Source organism: Oncorhynchus gorbuscha, linkage group LG25, assembly GCF_021184085.1.
Source record: "Oncorhynchus gorbuscha isolate QuinsamMale2020 ecotype Even-year linkage group LG25, OgorEven_v1.0, whole genome shotgun sequence".
NCBI lineage: Eukaryota > Metazoa > Chordata > Actinopteri > Salmoniformes > Salmonidae > Oncorhynchus > Oncorhynchus gorbuscha.
In genome coordinates this window covers 24,529,227-24,545,476 of record NC_060197.1, presented here as the reverse complement: position 1 = coordinate 24,545,476, position 16,250 = coordinate 24,529,227, and the positions used below count along the sequence as shown (strand labels likewise).

At 43.8% G+C, this 16,250-nt stretch overlaps 1 protein-coding gene across 1 annotated transcript in view; it reads left to right on the top strand.

The window, feature by feature from the left end:
* Nucleotides 1–15,668, top strand: part of LOC124014612 (astrocytic phosphoprotein PEA-15-like) — a 67,204-nt gene extending 51,536 nt beyond the window's left edge. The window contains exons 2-4 of the mRNA XM_046329822.1: nt 13,577–13,751; nt 14,874–15,029; nt 15,148–15,668. Of these exons, the coding sequence (XP_046185778.1) occupies nt 13,580–13,751; nt 14,874–15,029; nt 15,148–15,212 (393 nt within the window). The 5' untranslated portion in view covers nt 13,577–13,579 and the 3' untranslated portion in view covers nt 15,213–15,668. The remainder of the gene's footprint in view (nt 1–13,576; nt 13,752–14,873; nt 15,030–15,147) is intronic.
* The last annotated feature ends 582 nt before the right edge of the window (nt 15,669–16,250 follow it).

Sequence of the window (16,250 nt, the reverse complement as noted above, 5' to 3'; positions counted from 1 at the left end):
GAATGAGTAGGTGTCCAAACTTTTGACAAGTACTGTATTTAGTGTAATACATAGGATAGAATGATATGTACAGCAATAGTTAAATAGGATAGGCCTTGACTAGAATACATTATATACATATAAAGTGGGTTTAAAGGTATGTAAACATTATTAAAATGACCAGTGTTACATGACTGTGTACAGTGCTTTCGGAAAGTATTCAGACCACATGATATTTTCCACAATTTGTTACGTTACATGCTTATTCTAAAATGGATTAACTTGTTTTTTTCCCCCTACCTCATCAATCTACACACAAACTGATATCAGTTATCAGTATTCAGACCCTTTACTAAGTACTTTGTTGAAGCACCTTTGGCAGCGATTACAGCCTCAAACCTTCTTGGGTATAACACTACCAGTATAACAAAACTGTTTGACATTAAAAAAAACACCGTAAACAAATAAATAATGTTTATTAATGATGAAATGATGAAAAATATGAATAACATTCCACCCATGAGGCCACTAGGTATTTTGACTGCATGAAAGAGCTACACTGTATTGTTGTAGAACAGAGAACAGACAGACTTAGACATTGAAATAATGCATCGCTGTTAGTTTCAGACAAAGTATTGTTACTTTTTAAATTCCAAGTTGGATGCAATGGCCCAATTGATTCCCAAGTCAACTCAAACCGCCGATGAATTTGAATTAGACACCGAGCTTAAGTTAGGAATTGCTCATGAATCAAGAATCATTCATCAGAAACCAACACCAAATATACAGTAGTGTAACCAAATCATAGTCTTATTTTCATTTAAGCTGACCACAAGTCCGGTGCATAGTAGTTTGGACGGAGTAGGTCTGTGTTTAGACGTTAGCCCAGCAGGGATCACCAGGGTGCATCAACACAGAACAGATATGTGCTGTGATACCGTGCAGAGAGGCTTGATGTCCCCTGTCATTTCCTGTGTCCTGTCATTGTTTTGGGGTGGGTGTTTGTTTATTTTTGTTTTGGGTAGCGTCACAAGATGGGACAGTTTACAGTCACCTACAAAATGATTGACACCCTTGATAAAGATCAGCGAACATGACTGTATAAAATAAATCATACAAATACTGAGCTATATTGTATGCTCAGACAATATAGAAAATAATATCATTTTATACAAATATAATTGGCCAGAGAAAGAGATTTTGTTTAACAAGTCATCATTTTGTATCTTAAAAAGATAGGTGTCAAAATGATTGGCACCTCTAAAGATTCTTATCGATAAAATCAAACAAAATCCAATCTGCATTAACGGTTAACTTTTTCACCTCAGCTTAAAGGGGCAATCAGCAGTTGCTACATCGATTTTTGGACGTATAAATTGATTATATGTACCCAATGATTCTTGAAGAATATAACTTATAAATTCCTCATGAGTTTAGTTCAACTGTCGTACCCCATCAGAACCCAAAATACAGCGCATTTGGAAAGTATTCAGCCCTGGACTTTTTCGACATTTTGTTACATTACAACCTTATTCTAAAATTGATTAAATACATGTTTTTCCTCATAAATCTACACACAATACCCGAATAATGGCAAAACTAAAACAGATTTTTAGTATTCAGACCCTTTGCTATTGAGCTCAGGTGCATCCTGTTTCCATTGATCATCCTTGAGCTGTTTCTACAACTTGATTGGAGTCCACCTGTGGTAAATTAAATTGATTGGACATGATTTGGAAAGGCACACACCTGTCTATATAAGGTCCGACAGTTGACAGTGCACGTCAGAGCAAAAACCAAGCCATGAGATTGAAGGAATTGTCCGTAGAGCTCCAAGACAAGATTGTGTCGAGGCACAGATCTGGGGAAGGGTACCAAAACATTTCTTCAGCATTGAAGGTCCCCAAGAACACAGTGGCCTCCATCATTCTTAAATGAAAGACATCTGGAACCACCAAGACTCTTCCTTGAGCTGGCCACCTGGCCAAACTGAGCAATCGAGGGAGAAGGGCCTTGGTCAGGGAGGCGACCAAGAACCTGATGATCACTCTGACAGAGCTCAAGTGTTCCTCTGTGGAGGTGGTAGAACCTTCCAGAAGACAACCATCTCTGCAGGACTCCATCAATTAGGTCTTCATGGTAGATTGGCCAGACGGAAGCCACTCCTCAGTAAAAGGCACCTGTAGTCCGCTTGGCAGCTCGCTTGGAGTTTGCCAAAAGGCAGCTAAAGGATTCTCAGACCACAAGGTCTGGTCTGATGAAACCAAGATTGAACTCTTTGGCCTGAATGCCAAGCGTCACGTCTGGAGGAAACCAGGCACCGCTCATCATCTGGCCAATTACCATCCCTACGGTGAAGCATGGTGGTGGCAGCATCATGCTGTGGGGATGGGAGAGTAGTCAGGATCAAAGTGAAGTTGAATGGAGCAAAGTACAGAGAGAATCTTGATTGAAACCTGCTCCAGAGTGCTTCATCTTCCAACAGGACAACGACCTTAAGCACACATCCTAGACAACGCAGGAGTGGCTTCAGAACAGGTCTCTGAATGTCCTTGTGGGGCCCAGCCAGAGCCCGGACTTGAACATCTCAGGAGAGACCTATATAAAAAGCTATGCAGCGACGATCCCAATCTAACCTGGCAGAGGATCTACAGAGAAGAATTGGAGAAAATCCCCAAATACAGGTGTGCCAAGCTTGTAGCGTCTTTACCCAAGAAGACAGAGTAAAGGATCTGAATACTTATGTAAATGTGATATTTCCGTTTTAAATTTTTTATAAATTTGCAAAAAATGTGTAGAAACATCTCAACATGATCAATAGAAATAGGATGCACCTCAGCTCAATTTCGAGTCTCATAGCAAAGGGTCTGTAAATAAAGTATTTCTGTTTTCTATATTTAATAAATGTGCCAAAATGTCAAAACTGTTTTTGCTTTGTCATTCTGGGATATTGTGTGTAGATTGTTGAGGGGGAAAAAAGGATTTAATCCATTTTAGAATAAGGCTGTAACGTAACAAAATGTGGAAAAAGTCAAGTGGTCTGAATACTTTCCAAATGCACTGTATAAGCTTGTTTTACTAAAATGTCTGTAAACAAAGTAAGTGTATAAAAAATATATATAAATATACATAGCCTGACATGGTTAAACCTACAATTGTAATATCCTGGATGGTCAGTCCTTGCACCCATAACTATGTAAAATGTATTTAAGAGTAGTTACATTTTTCCAGCCCCATCCCTCAGCTTTTTACTGAAACGTGTGGGGAAGGATGCTTAATTATTGTTTCTCTTGCTGATTGCCGCTTTAAGGAACTGTATTGTTGCCTTCCATGGCTTCCTGTTTCACTGGGATATAAAATGAGGTAATACGCATGTAAAAATCCATTTGTCATCCATCACCATTGTGAAAGGCAAGGAAACTAAAAGAGACAAATAGTTGTGGATTTTCATAAATCAGGCAATGGGTAAAAAAATATTTTTAAAAGTCAACAACAACAAAAATACCGCAATTAGGGCAGTAATTAAGATGTTTAAAACCACTTGCCTGGTAAAGGACGCATTTGTATCTTGTCCCACATATACTGAGGAAGATGGTTCGGGAGGCTAGTAAAAATTCAAGGGCCACAGTTGGAGAATAACAGAACTTGGTGGCATCTTGGGGTCACCAAGATTCCAAAACTACAATTAGACGCCACCCCCATGCCAATAGGCTCTTTGGAAGAGTTGCTAGGGGGGAAAAAGCCTGTTAAGCACAACAACAAATGTAAACACCTGGAGTTTGCGAAGCGGCATTGGCACTTGGATTGGAATCGGTGCTATGGTCAGATGAGACAAAAAAAATAGGGCTCTGTGGCCAAGCAAACCAGCGATGTGTTTTGCCATTTAAAGAACAATGCATATGCAGAAAAGGACCTCGTAACTACTATAACATATAGTGATGAATCATTGATGTTATGGGGCTGTTTTGCTTGCATTGGTCCTGGGGCACTTGTTAAGGTCAATGGCATCATGAACTTTACCCATTACCAGGACATTACCAGCCGAAAACCTGGTTGCCTCTGCTTGGAAGGCTGAAACTTGGCCTCAAGTGGATCTTCCAGCAAGACAATGACCCCAAGCACACATCAAAATCCACAAAGAAATGGTGATTTGACAACAAAAACATTTTGAAAATGGCCATGCCAGTCTTCGGACTTGAACCCATTGAAAACCTGTGGTTTGAATTGAAGAGGGCAGTCCGTATGTGTACACTGAAGGATATCAAGGATCTGGAAATATTCTGTATGGCGGAATGGTCTAAGATTCCTCCCAGTGTGTTCTCCAATCTCAAAAACATTATATACTGTCAAAAGTCTAAGTGCCATTATCCTAGCAAAGGGAGGTTGCACAAAGCATTGAAACCAGCGGTGCCAATCATTGTGACACCTATCATTTTGAGATTTAAAAAAAAGATTACTTGTTCCACAAAATTTGATTAGTATAACATAATAGAACTGTCCAGGTTTTTTGAGCATACAATATAGCTCAGAATTTATATTATCTATTTGAGACAGTATTTTTTACTCATCTTTATCAAGGGTGCCAATCATTTTTACGAGGTGACTCACTGTAGTCGAGAGGAAAAGTGGGGCTGGCATGGAGGGATTGAGTTTCGAAAAGTTACCGGAGAAGTGAGGTTTAATAGTGAGTGAGAGATTCAAGAGAACGACTGATAGAGAGACGACAAAGCAGGCATAGAGATCCTGAAAGTGAGAGGGGAGGAGGGAGGGAGGGAGCCATGTCATCATGCACTGTGAAACAAAATAGGGGCAAAATAGTGTAAGGGGGAGAGAGAGGCAGACAGAGAGCAACACATAACAGAGGAAGCAGGGGTAAAGAGAGCGTGAGAGAGAGAGGCAGATTAGACTAAAGGAGATAACACAGGTCGATTGAGAGGGAGAGATAGCGGTAGAGAGAGCGAGAGAGAGGATTTGAGGTATTTTATTCCCTTCCTAAATCCCTGTCACATTTGTGATTTTTGCAGCTCACTGTAACGTGGTTGTCATCGTTACGTGTAAAGATCGCATTTTAGCCTGGTCAAGCTTTGAAGCACATGGTTCAAAGGCCCCCCCACCCACCATACACACACACCATGGTTAAAGCAGAGATAGTTTAATGGATTTGGCCAGGGTTGTTTTGGTCACTAGATGCCCCCATTGTGCTTTTTGACCCTTTTGTTTTCCCTTGATCCAGTTATTATTTGCACCTGTGCCTCATTTCCCTTGATTGTATTTAAACCCTTAGTTTTCCTCAGTTCTTTGCTCTGTGTTTGAATGTCAGCACCCAGCCCCAGTGATGCTGTGAACATTTGTTGCTCCAGTTGGACTCTCTTGTGGTACTCTGTTTTTGTTCTTGTTTATTTATTTTTGATTAGCTTTTGAGGCATTTTTCTGCTGTACCTACCACCTTGTGGATTTACCTTTTTGACTTGGAGGATTACCTTCGTTCTCTTGGAATTACTTTTGACGTTGTGGATTTTTATTTTTGCCTGGACATTCCTTTTACTTTATTAAAACACCGTCTCATGTACTGCTGTGTCTGCCTCATCTTCTGGGTTCTGCCGACTATTCGTGGCTCAGTTTGCTAAGTGACTGTTTCTCACACCGGAGACCCGGGTTCGTAACCGGGTCCTGGCAGGTGCGGTTTAATTAAAAAAATATATTCGTCATGGAGCTGTTAAACAGTGAGCCTGTGTGTTAGTCTGTGTTGACATTAGTCACCATAGTCACATTGGCACCATGTTGTCACATTCAAAAACTCTACTCTTTCTCTGTCTCTCTATCCCGCTAGCCCTTTCTCTCTTTTTCCTTCTCTCGCACCAGGAGCTTCTGGAGTAGAGTGGAACTTTCCCTGGTCGCTAGGTAACAGTCTCCGGGCTGAAAGACAAAGCAGGGCCTGGTCTCCATGGCAACTTCAGCAGTGTGAAGAGTGAATGGAGTTTGGGTAGTGGTGGTAGTAGTAGTGGTGTGTGTGTGTGGGCAATAAAGGGGAGGTTGGTGATTATTCTTACAACAGTGTAGTGTCTGTGTCTGTGTCTGTGTGTATGGTGCCGCCTGTTTTGCCAGACAGTGACGGGCCCCCCACTCAGACACACACACACACACACACACACACACACACACAAATGAACCATACAGGTCCCTTAGTTCTATTTGACGAGCACAACCCTCACTCACCCAGCAATAGAGAATTAGGCATCCAAAGGTCGAGTAGCTATTGGAATAGAGTGATGGCGCTAGAGAGAGAGAGAGAAAGAAAGAAAGGGAAAGCGAGAGAGAGGGGGGAGGGGAGTCAGAGAGAAAGAGAACGGGGGACCGTGAGATGGAGAGAGAGAGAGGAGAATACTCAATCGCTCTCACTTTACCCCCTCTTGCATGGCTCACAGTGAGAAATATGGCTCAACAGGTGTGTGAGGCATGTTTTTACCCTTATAGTTTGGCCGCTGTATCCTTCAGCTCGATGACAATTGTATGTGTGCCTGTGTGTGTGCGTGTGTGTGTATGTGCATGCATGCGTGCGTGCTTGACAGCGTGTGTGTGCGTGCCTGCCTGTGTGTTTACACACATGTACAGTTGAAGTCGGAAGTTTACATACACTTAGGTTGTAGTCATTAAAAATTGTTTTCAACAACTCCACAAATTTCTTGTTAACAAACTATAGTTTTGGCAAGTCGGTTAGGACATCTACTTTGTGCATGACACAAGTAATTTTTCCAACAACTGTTTACAAACAGATTATTTCACTTATAATTCAATGTATCACAATTCCAGGGGATCAGAAGTTTACATACACTAAGTTGATTGTGCCTTTAAACAGCTTGGAAAATTCCAGAAAATGATGTCATGGCTTTAGAAGCTTCTGATAGGCTAATCATTTGAGTCAATTGGAGGTGTACCTGTGGATGTATTTCAAGGCCTACCTTCAAACTCAGTGCCTCTTTGCTTGACATGATGGGAAAATCAAAAGAAATCAGCCAAGACCTCAGAAAAAAAATTCTAGACCTCCACACGTCTGGTTCATCCTTGGGAGCAATTTCCAAACGCCTGAAGGTACCACACACAAACAATAGTACGCAAGTATAAACACCATGAGACCACGCAGCCGTCATACCGCTCAGGAAGGAGACGTGTTCTGTCTCCTAGAGGTGAACCACACTTTGGTGCGAAATGTGCAAATCAATCCCAGAACAACAGCAAAGGACCTTGTGAAGATGCTGGAGGAAACCAGTACAAAAGTATCTATATCCACAGTAAAACGAGTCCTATATCGACATAACCTTATAGGCCGCTCCGCAAGGAAGAAGCCACTGCTCCAAAACCGCCATAAAAAACCCAGACTGCGGTTTGCAACTGCACATGGGGACAAAGATCATACTTTTTGGAGAAATGTCCTCTGGTCTGATGAAACAAAAATAGAACTGTTCGGCCATAATGACCATTGTTATGTTTTGAGGAAAAAGGGGGATGCTTGCAAGCCGAAGAACACCATCCCAACCGTGAAGCACGGGGATGGCAGCATCATGTTGTGGGGGTGCTTTGCTGCAGGAGGGACTGGTGCACTTCACAAAATAGATGCCATCATGAGGAACGAGAATTATGTGGATATATTGAAGCAACATCTCAAGACATCAGTCAGGAAGTTAAAGCTTGGTCGCAAATGGTTCTGCCAAATGGACAATGACCCCAAGCATTCTTCCAAAGTTGTGGCAAAATGGCTTAAGGACAACAAAGTCAAGGTATTGGAGTGGCCGTCACAAAGCCCTGACCTCAATTCTATAGAAAATTTGTGGGCAGAACTGGAAAAAGTGTGTGCGAGCAAGGAGGCCTACAAACCTGACAGTTACACCAGCTCTGTCAGGAGGAATGGGCCAAAATTCACCCAATTTATTGTGGGAAGCTGGTGGAAGGCTACCTGAAACGTTTGACCAAAGTTAAACAATTTAAAGGCAATGCTACCAAATACTAATTGAGTGTATGTAAACATCTGACCCACTGAGAATGTGAATGAAATAAATAAAAGCTGAAATAAATCATTCTCTCTACTATTATTCTGACATTTCACATTCTTAAAATAAAGTGGTGATCCTAACTGACCTAAGACAGGGAATTGTTACTCGGATTAAATGTCAGGGATTGTGAAAAACTGACTTTAAATGTGTATGTAAACATCCGACTTCAACTGTATGTGTGAGAACAGTAGGTCTTGTTGGCGAGGTGGATAATAGCACAGTGGCATTGCTCTCTCGTCAAATGAACAGTCCATATGGTGTGCTCGGCTCTCGAGCAGCCAGAACTGGGTTCAAATACTATTTAGAATATTTTCCAAAACTCCAATAACTTTGCTCTTGCCTGCCTAGTGTCAGATGGGTGGGGATTACAGATGTGAGACTATTCTCTTGGTCCATGAAGCCAGTTAAGCTCAATGAAGCACATATAAAGTATTTGAAATGACTTTGAATACTGTTGGAACCCGCTTTGCTTGGGGCTAGGCCCAGATGGCTGCCAGGGGGTAGATTTAGGAGTTTACTCACGGGGGAGAGGGGCTGCCTGGGCTAGGCTGGCGTTCTTGTCCCCCCTCCTTACACTGGGATAGAGGGGTGGAGGGAGTGAGAGAGAGAGAGGGAGGTGGAGAGACAGAAGATACCAGCAGACGTTCTCTCCCACCTTCACCCTCCACACACTGGGATAGAGGGAGGGAGGGAGGGTGGGAGGGAGGGAGGGAGGGGTGGGGTGGGGGGAGAGAGACAGAGAGCAGCAGACAAAAGCATGTTTGTGTTCATGAGAATGTGAGGGGAGACAGTGGCCCTACTATGTGTGGAAGCAGTGTCAGCCTCGTCCTAGAGAACGAGGGGGGGGGGGGTTAAGAAAGAGGGAGAGGGAGGTAGGAGGCATGGAGAGAAAGAGAGATGGAGAGTAGAGACAGCGAGTGAGATGGGGAGAAAAAGAGAGAGATAAGGGGGAGAGAAATAGACTAGAAAGTAATAGAATAGATAATCTGTCTCGTGTTGTATTTCTGAACACACACAAAAGCAGGGCTGGTTTATTGTGTTGCAATAGAGAGACCCTTTAGGGCAGGGGTGTCAAAGTCAAATGGACGGAGGGCCAAATAAAAAATTTAGCTACAAGCCGAGGGCCGGACTGTTCGAATGTTCATTGAAAAATTTTTAAATGACGCATATAGTCTAGTGAACCTAATTGAACCTACTGAAAACCTAACAAATATATTCCAATATGATCAGATAAATAAAGCAATATTTTCTTATGGCTCTGTCAGTAATCTTTAATTTTCAACAGACACAAAAGACAAATTTCCTTTATATAAAAATCCCCATAACATGAACATTAAATGAAAGAAACCGGTATTCAAGGCACCATCAGTAGCCTATATTTTCTATTTTAGCAAAAGTGGGCTAAATTTACTTCAAAGAAAAAAACAATAATAGCAATTTTCTATCATCCACTCAACTGAAATATTTTAAAAATATAATTGGATTGAAATACAATAAAATAAAGTGCAAAAATCTATTAATCAAAAACAACACTTTGTTTAAGGAGAAGTAACATGCAGTGAAAACAAATATTAAACTTTAACTTTTAAACTTGAACTGAGTAAAAACTCTAAATATGTGATTGCACAGTAATGTTCACTTGTTTGAGGTTGAGGGTGATACTTGGTGGTGTCCCATCTTTTCCACAAGTTCATCAATGTTCGGGGTAAGGCTCTGAGCTGAGGAAATCCTCAGAATTGAGTGGAGGTGTTCAGCAGTAAGTCGACTTCTGTGTGATGTTTTGTTCAAGTTCATCAAAGAAAACAGTTGTTCACACAGGTATGTGCTGCCAAACATAGACAACGTTTGAGCAGCCTGGATGCGCAGCTGGGGCATTGTGTCGGGGAGGAAACGGGCGAACTCCGCAGCACCCACTGCCGCATATTTTGCCCTCAGTGCATCATTGCATTGGAGGTCAATCAACTCCATTTGGAGGTTTGGTGGTGAGCTTTCCACGTCAACAGCAAATGGGTTACCGAGCAGTTCCAACCTGCTTTTTGTGCTTCAAAGTCAGCAAATCAGCGTCGAAAGTCAGCGGCAAGCATACCTATTTTATCAGCCAACTGTGCGCTCGGGAACGCACTGGTAGAGAGCTTCTCTTTCATGGTCTGGCAGCTGGGAAAGTGGCTCAAATTTTCTTTCCGCATCTGCGTCTCCCACAGAGTCAGTTTGGTTTTAAATGCCTTCACTGTACTGTACATATCAGAGATGACCCGATCCCGACCCTGCAGCTGCAAGTTCATTGCATTCAGATGACTCGTAATGTCACACAGAAAAGCCATTTCACACAGAAACATTTCGTCTCGGAGTTGTGTTGTGTCTTTCCCTTTGCTGTCCAAGAACAGACAAATCTCCTCACGAAGCTCGAAACATCTTTGAAGCACCTTTCCCTGGCTTAGCCATCGCACCTCTGTGTGATAAGGCAAATCACCATGCTCCGTTTCTAACTCCGTCAGAAATGCCTTGAACTGGCGGTGATTCAAACCTTTGGCTCTGATAAAGTTAACTGTGCGCGTGATGATGCTCATTACATGCTCCATTTTCAATGCTTTACCGCACAACGCTTCCTGGTGTATGATACAATGATAAGCTTTCAGCTCACCTGTCGCGTTTTCCTCTTGCATCTTTTCCCGTATCTTTGCCACCAGTCCGCTCCTGTGTCCACACATCGCAGGTGCTCCGTCGGTTGTCAAACCCACGAGTTTTTCCCAAGGCAGCTCCATCTCATTTACACATCTTGACACCTCTTCATACAAATCATGCCCCGTAGTTGTGCCATGCATAGGACGTAAAGCCAAAAACTCCTCTGTCACGCTTAGGCTGGAGTCCACTCCGCGGATGAAAATTGACAACTGGGCAATGTCAGAAATGTCGGTGCTCTCATCCACAGCCAAGGAATATGCAATGAAATCTTTTCCCTTTTTCACAAGCTGCTCTTTTAGATTGATGGACAACTGGTCTACTCTCTCGGCAATGGTGTTTCTGCTCAGACTCACATTTAAAAAGAGTTGCCTTTTTCTGGGCAAACTTCGTCACAAACTTTAATCATGCAGTTTTTGATGAAATCCCCCTCCGTAAATGGCCGGGCTGATTTAGCGATCTCTTCTGCCAAAATAAAACTGGCCTTGACAGCAGCCTGGCCTTGTGATTTGGCTTTTTTGAACAGAGCCTGTCGAGATTTGAGGCCTCGTTTTAATTCCTCTGCCTTTTGTAGCCTTTGTTCCATGTCCATATTCTTGTTTTTGTCCGCGTGTTTCGTTTCATAATGTCGTCTCAGATTATACTCTTTCAGTACCGCCACACTTTCTCCACACAGAAGACACACAGGTTTTCCAGCTACCTCCGTGAACAAATACTCCGACTCCCACCTTGTTTGAAACCCCGGTTCTCAGTGTCCACCTTCCGTTTTGCCATTTTTGATGGGTATCTGAAAGTTAATTTTACTGTGATGCTGACAACTGCTGTGCCAATAAATATTGAAATGAAGCAGCCTACTGCTCGGTGCGTCACCGTTGCATTGTGGGAAATGTAGTATTGGTGCGTGTAAAAGATCTGCGGGCTGCCGGCTTGCTGCGGTCTGCGGGCCGGTTCTAATAATAAATCAAGATCATCCCAGGGGCCGTAAAAAACCTTCTCGCAGGCCGGATGTGGCCCGCGGGCCTTGACTCTGACATATGTGCTTTAGGGTTACAGGGAAAGGCAGAGAGGACGGACGGACGGACAGACAGACAGACGGACGGACGGACGGACGGACGGACGGACGGACGGACGGACGGACGGACGGACGGACGGACAGACAGACAGACAGACAGACAGACAGACAGACAGACAGACAGACAGACAGACAGACAGACAGACAGATTGACGCACGCACTCACACTCATCTGAACAAACACACACACACACCTGCACTGCATTCCATTTTCCATTCACCCGGGGCTAGGAGTGTATTCTCCCACGCAACACTCTCTCTTTATTGACTAAAAACTGCTTTGAATTGAGGGGAGATGAAGGTTTAAGGTAATGACTATGTGTGGCTGGAGGGATGAGGTGCGAGGGGGGGGGGGGGGCGGCAGGGCCAGTAAAACACACTGTTGCTATATTGCTCTCCCTTAGTCACAGATCTAGGTTCATTTCACCCACACCCTATCATAACCTTCATCATTTAAGGGAAAATGACACAAACTGACCGCATAACGGTGTCTGTCAGGACGCTGATGCACTCACACACACCATTGGGTCTGTATATGGATCGCTGCCCTCTCCTGGTAGAAGAGAGTTTGGCACTTCTAGTATTTAGGTCATGCCTGAGCCTTGTTAATCATACATACACATCAGTGGAGCTGGTGGGAGGAGCTGTAGGAGGAAGGGCTCATTGTAATGGCTGGAATGGAATTGATGGAACGGAGTCAAACCTCTGGTTTCCATATGTTTGATACCGTTCCATTTATTCCAGTCCAGCCATTACAATGGGCCCGTCCTCCTATAGCTCCGCTCACCAGCCTCCTCTGATACACACATGCACACACAAGTCGTGTTCGGAGAGATCCACCAATAATTCTTCTTCTCCTTTTCAAGGCAAGACAGCTGTATGTGTGTGCAGTGTGCATTCATTTTTATTGTAGGTAGATGCCATTGTACAAGAGCACACACACACACACACACACACACACACACACACACACACACACACACACACACACACACACACACACACACACACACACACACACACACACACACACACACACACACACACACACACACACACACACACACATACAGTACACACACACTCACACACAGGAAACACTTGAAAAACACTCAGTTACTGTCACACTGTTACTCAAAACTCGATCACCCACATCAAATACACTCTTTCACAAAGAGGCTAATCTCATCAGGTACATTGTCACATCGGCACCACAGTGTCACTCAACAGCTAAATATTGTCATATTAACAGTCACGGACGCATACAGTGTATTGATGTTTGTGTGGCTTAGTAGTAAGTATAGACACGTTCCAGCCTCCCATCTACAGAGTTGCCTGACTTTACCGGAGAGATCCAATAGAATAGAAGGACTGCTTCTGTGCTCCCCATTTATCTTACTTATTCTCTATCTCCCATTCTGTCTCATATTTCTATTTCTCTCTCTCTCTCTATCTACATATCTATCTCGCTCTCTCTTTCCCTCTCTCTCTCTCTATCTCTCTCACTCTCTCGCTCCCTCTCTAGAGAGATGTTTCCCCGAACCACAGATGTAGGATCAGATTACACAACCCAAACCTTAACCATTAGGGAGTTGGAAATAGAACTGGCTGTAGGACAGTGGTTAGGGGTAAGGGGGTAATGTCTAGAGAAAAGAAGATTTACACACTAAATAAATGTAGCCACACACTCATACTTTGATGCAAAGTATGTGTTTAAGGTTCACTGTTTCAAAATGAGCTAACAGCTCTCTCTCTTCTCTCTTTCCCTTCCTGCCCTCCCTTCTCCTCCCTCCCTCAGACCATGTCGGAGTACAGCTCTCTGCTCAGTGACCTGTCTGAGAACATCACCAACGAGGACTTGGACCAACTCAAGTCAGCCTGCAAGGAGGACATCACAGAGGACCAGAGCAACACAATCACCTCCTCCAAGGAGTGGTTCAACTACCTGGAGAAAAACGAAAAGCTGGCACAGGGTGAGAGAGGGAGAATTTTCCAGGTTTCCCAGATCAACATTTGGGAAAGGAAGGGAGGAGGAGGGAGGGAGGGAGGGAGGGAGGGAGGGAGGGAGGGAGGGAGGGGAGGGAGGGGGAGGGAGGGAGGGAGGGAGGGAGGGAGGGAGGGAGGGAGGGAGGGAGGGAGGGAGGGAGGGAGGGAGGGAGGGAGGGAGGGAGGGAGGGAGGGAGGGAGGGAGGGAGGGGAGTGTAGGGCCCTATAAAATCTGTTGTATTTTTTGCCTGATTCCATTTAGTTTTTCCCAAAAAAATGTACCTAACTCCACAACAATGCTTAAACCACATCAGGCATTGTTTTCTGGGGGGGGGAAAAAATCGAAGGAATTTAGATTTTGAGGTGTAGTTACCCTTTAATTCATGTGCACACCAGCCAGAGACCGTTGTTTTGTTAGTAAAGCTTCTGTAGTGTTCACATGATTGCAGAGTTTGCTAAACAAATGGCCACAGGTTTGATGCAAATAATCCTGAAATCATTCTGCCAGATAGGCATAAGGCTAAATTGTAGTTTCATTGAGAAGGTTTTTTGGGAAACCTTTTCATCTCTACCAGAGGATGGTATCATTAGCATCATCATCGCTAGCGGCTACACAAAGTATATGAGTGCACCGCACACATGCACACAGACTTCGGCGTTCCTGTGCCCTTTCAGGAAGTTGCAGGAAAGTAGGAACCACTGATGCATTAGGTTCATGTCTTATGATTTACTTGGGTGAATTCATACATTTTCAAACCAGTTCAATACATGTAGTTGATTTCCTACTAAGGTCAATACATTTTGGAACATGGTTGAATTCCGTTTCAATGGGATTCCGTCAACGTTCTCCACAACACCGATTTTCAGAGGGCTCTAGGTGTGGAGAGTGACCAGGAGAAGAATGACAAACTGGCAACAGTGTGAGAGACGCTGAGAGAGAGGAAGGGGACGGAGGAGAGGGAGGGATGGAGGGTTGTTTCATGGCGCAAACGAGCGAAGATCTTGTAACGCTTCAAATTGAATCCCTTTCATATTACAATTAGTATTCTTGCACAGGTCTTTGCTGTTTTGCACCTCAAAAACATCACCCGATGTTGCCCTTCTTATAGATAACCTGTCGTACATCGAGCACATCTTTGAGATCTCCCGACGACCAGACCTGCTGACCCGGGTCATTGAGTATCGCACCACCGTACTCAAGATCTCTGAGGACGACGAGATCGACACCAAGCTCACACGCATCCCCTCTGCCAAGAAATACAAAGGTGTGTGTGTGTGTGTGTGCGCGTGCGTGCGTGTGTGCGTGTGTGTGTGACACCACATTCCCTCTGCCAAAAAACATTCAACTTTTACTGAGACCCTTTTTTCTTTCTCTCTCCTCAGATATCATTCGCCAACCCTCCGAAGACGAGATCATCAAGTTGGCCCCTCCCCCTAAAAAAGTGTGAGGTCATCACCCCTGACCTTTGCACTTTGGCCCCTGGCACTCCAACCATCTCGACCCCCCCCCCTCACCCCCGTTCCACTAACAGACACCACATGACACAGACTAGCAGCCCCTCTCCAATTAACCAATCAGATCGCCACGATGCTTCGCTGCCACGTCTGCCGCGATCACCTCTTCCCTGACTGAAGGAGGAGGAGAAGACGAGCTCAAGATGAGAGAAAGATGGAGAACAAAAAAGAGAATGAAAGATAGACAGAGCCAAAGCTAAAATCCTATCCCTCTTTGTTAAAAGAAGTGTGGTTTAGTTTGTGTTCCTGTAACACTGTTTTGAGAAAACGTGTGTGTGTGTGTGTGTGTGTGTGTGTGTGTGTGTGTGTGTGTGTGTGTGTGTGTGTGTGTGTGTGTGTGTGTGTGTGTGTGTGTGTGTGTGTGTGTGTGTGTGTGTGTGTGTGTGTGTGTGTGTGTGTGTGTGTGTGTGTGTACGTGTGTGTGTGTGTGTACGTGAGTGAGTGAGTGAGTGAGTGAGTGAGTGAGTGAGTGAGTGAGTGAGTGAGTGAGTGAGTGAGTGAGTGAGTGAGTGAGTGAGTGAGTGAGTGAGTGAGTGAGTGAGTGAGAGAACCGTTCCAGTTCGACCTAGATGTTGCCGGAAAAGCACCATTATATCAGATCCAGTAGTTACATCTCCTGTGTTGGGTCATTAGGATGAACCTGTTGTCATTAGTTACATACTGTAGACGTGCAACCATATTATTCAGTCAATCTTGCAGTGCACTTGAATTGCTATATCACTAAGGGGCAAATCCTAACTTCAGTCCAATGTTCACTTAGTCATGCATTGGGATACTAAGTGAAAATGTGACTTAAGTGGAAGTTAGAATTCCACTTAACTTAGCATTATGCATTGCTTTATCAGAGTTGAGCAAGAAGACACCTATAATACAGGTGTCATATTCCCTTTATTCAAAACGGATGACATCAGATCATTGGATTTTTAAAAGTATTTTGTTAGATAGTCTTAAAAAAAAAAAGCCAATATTTG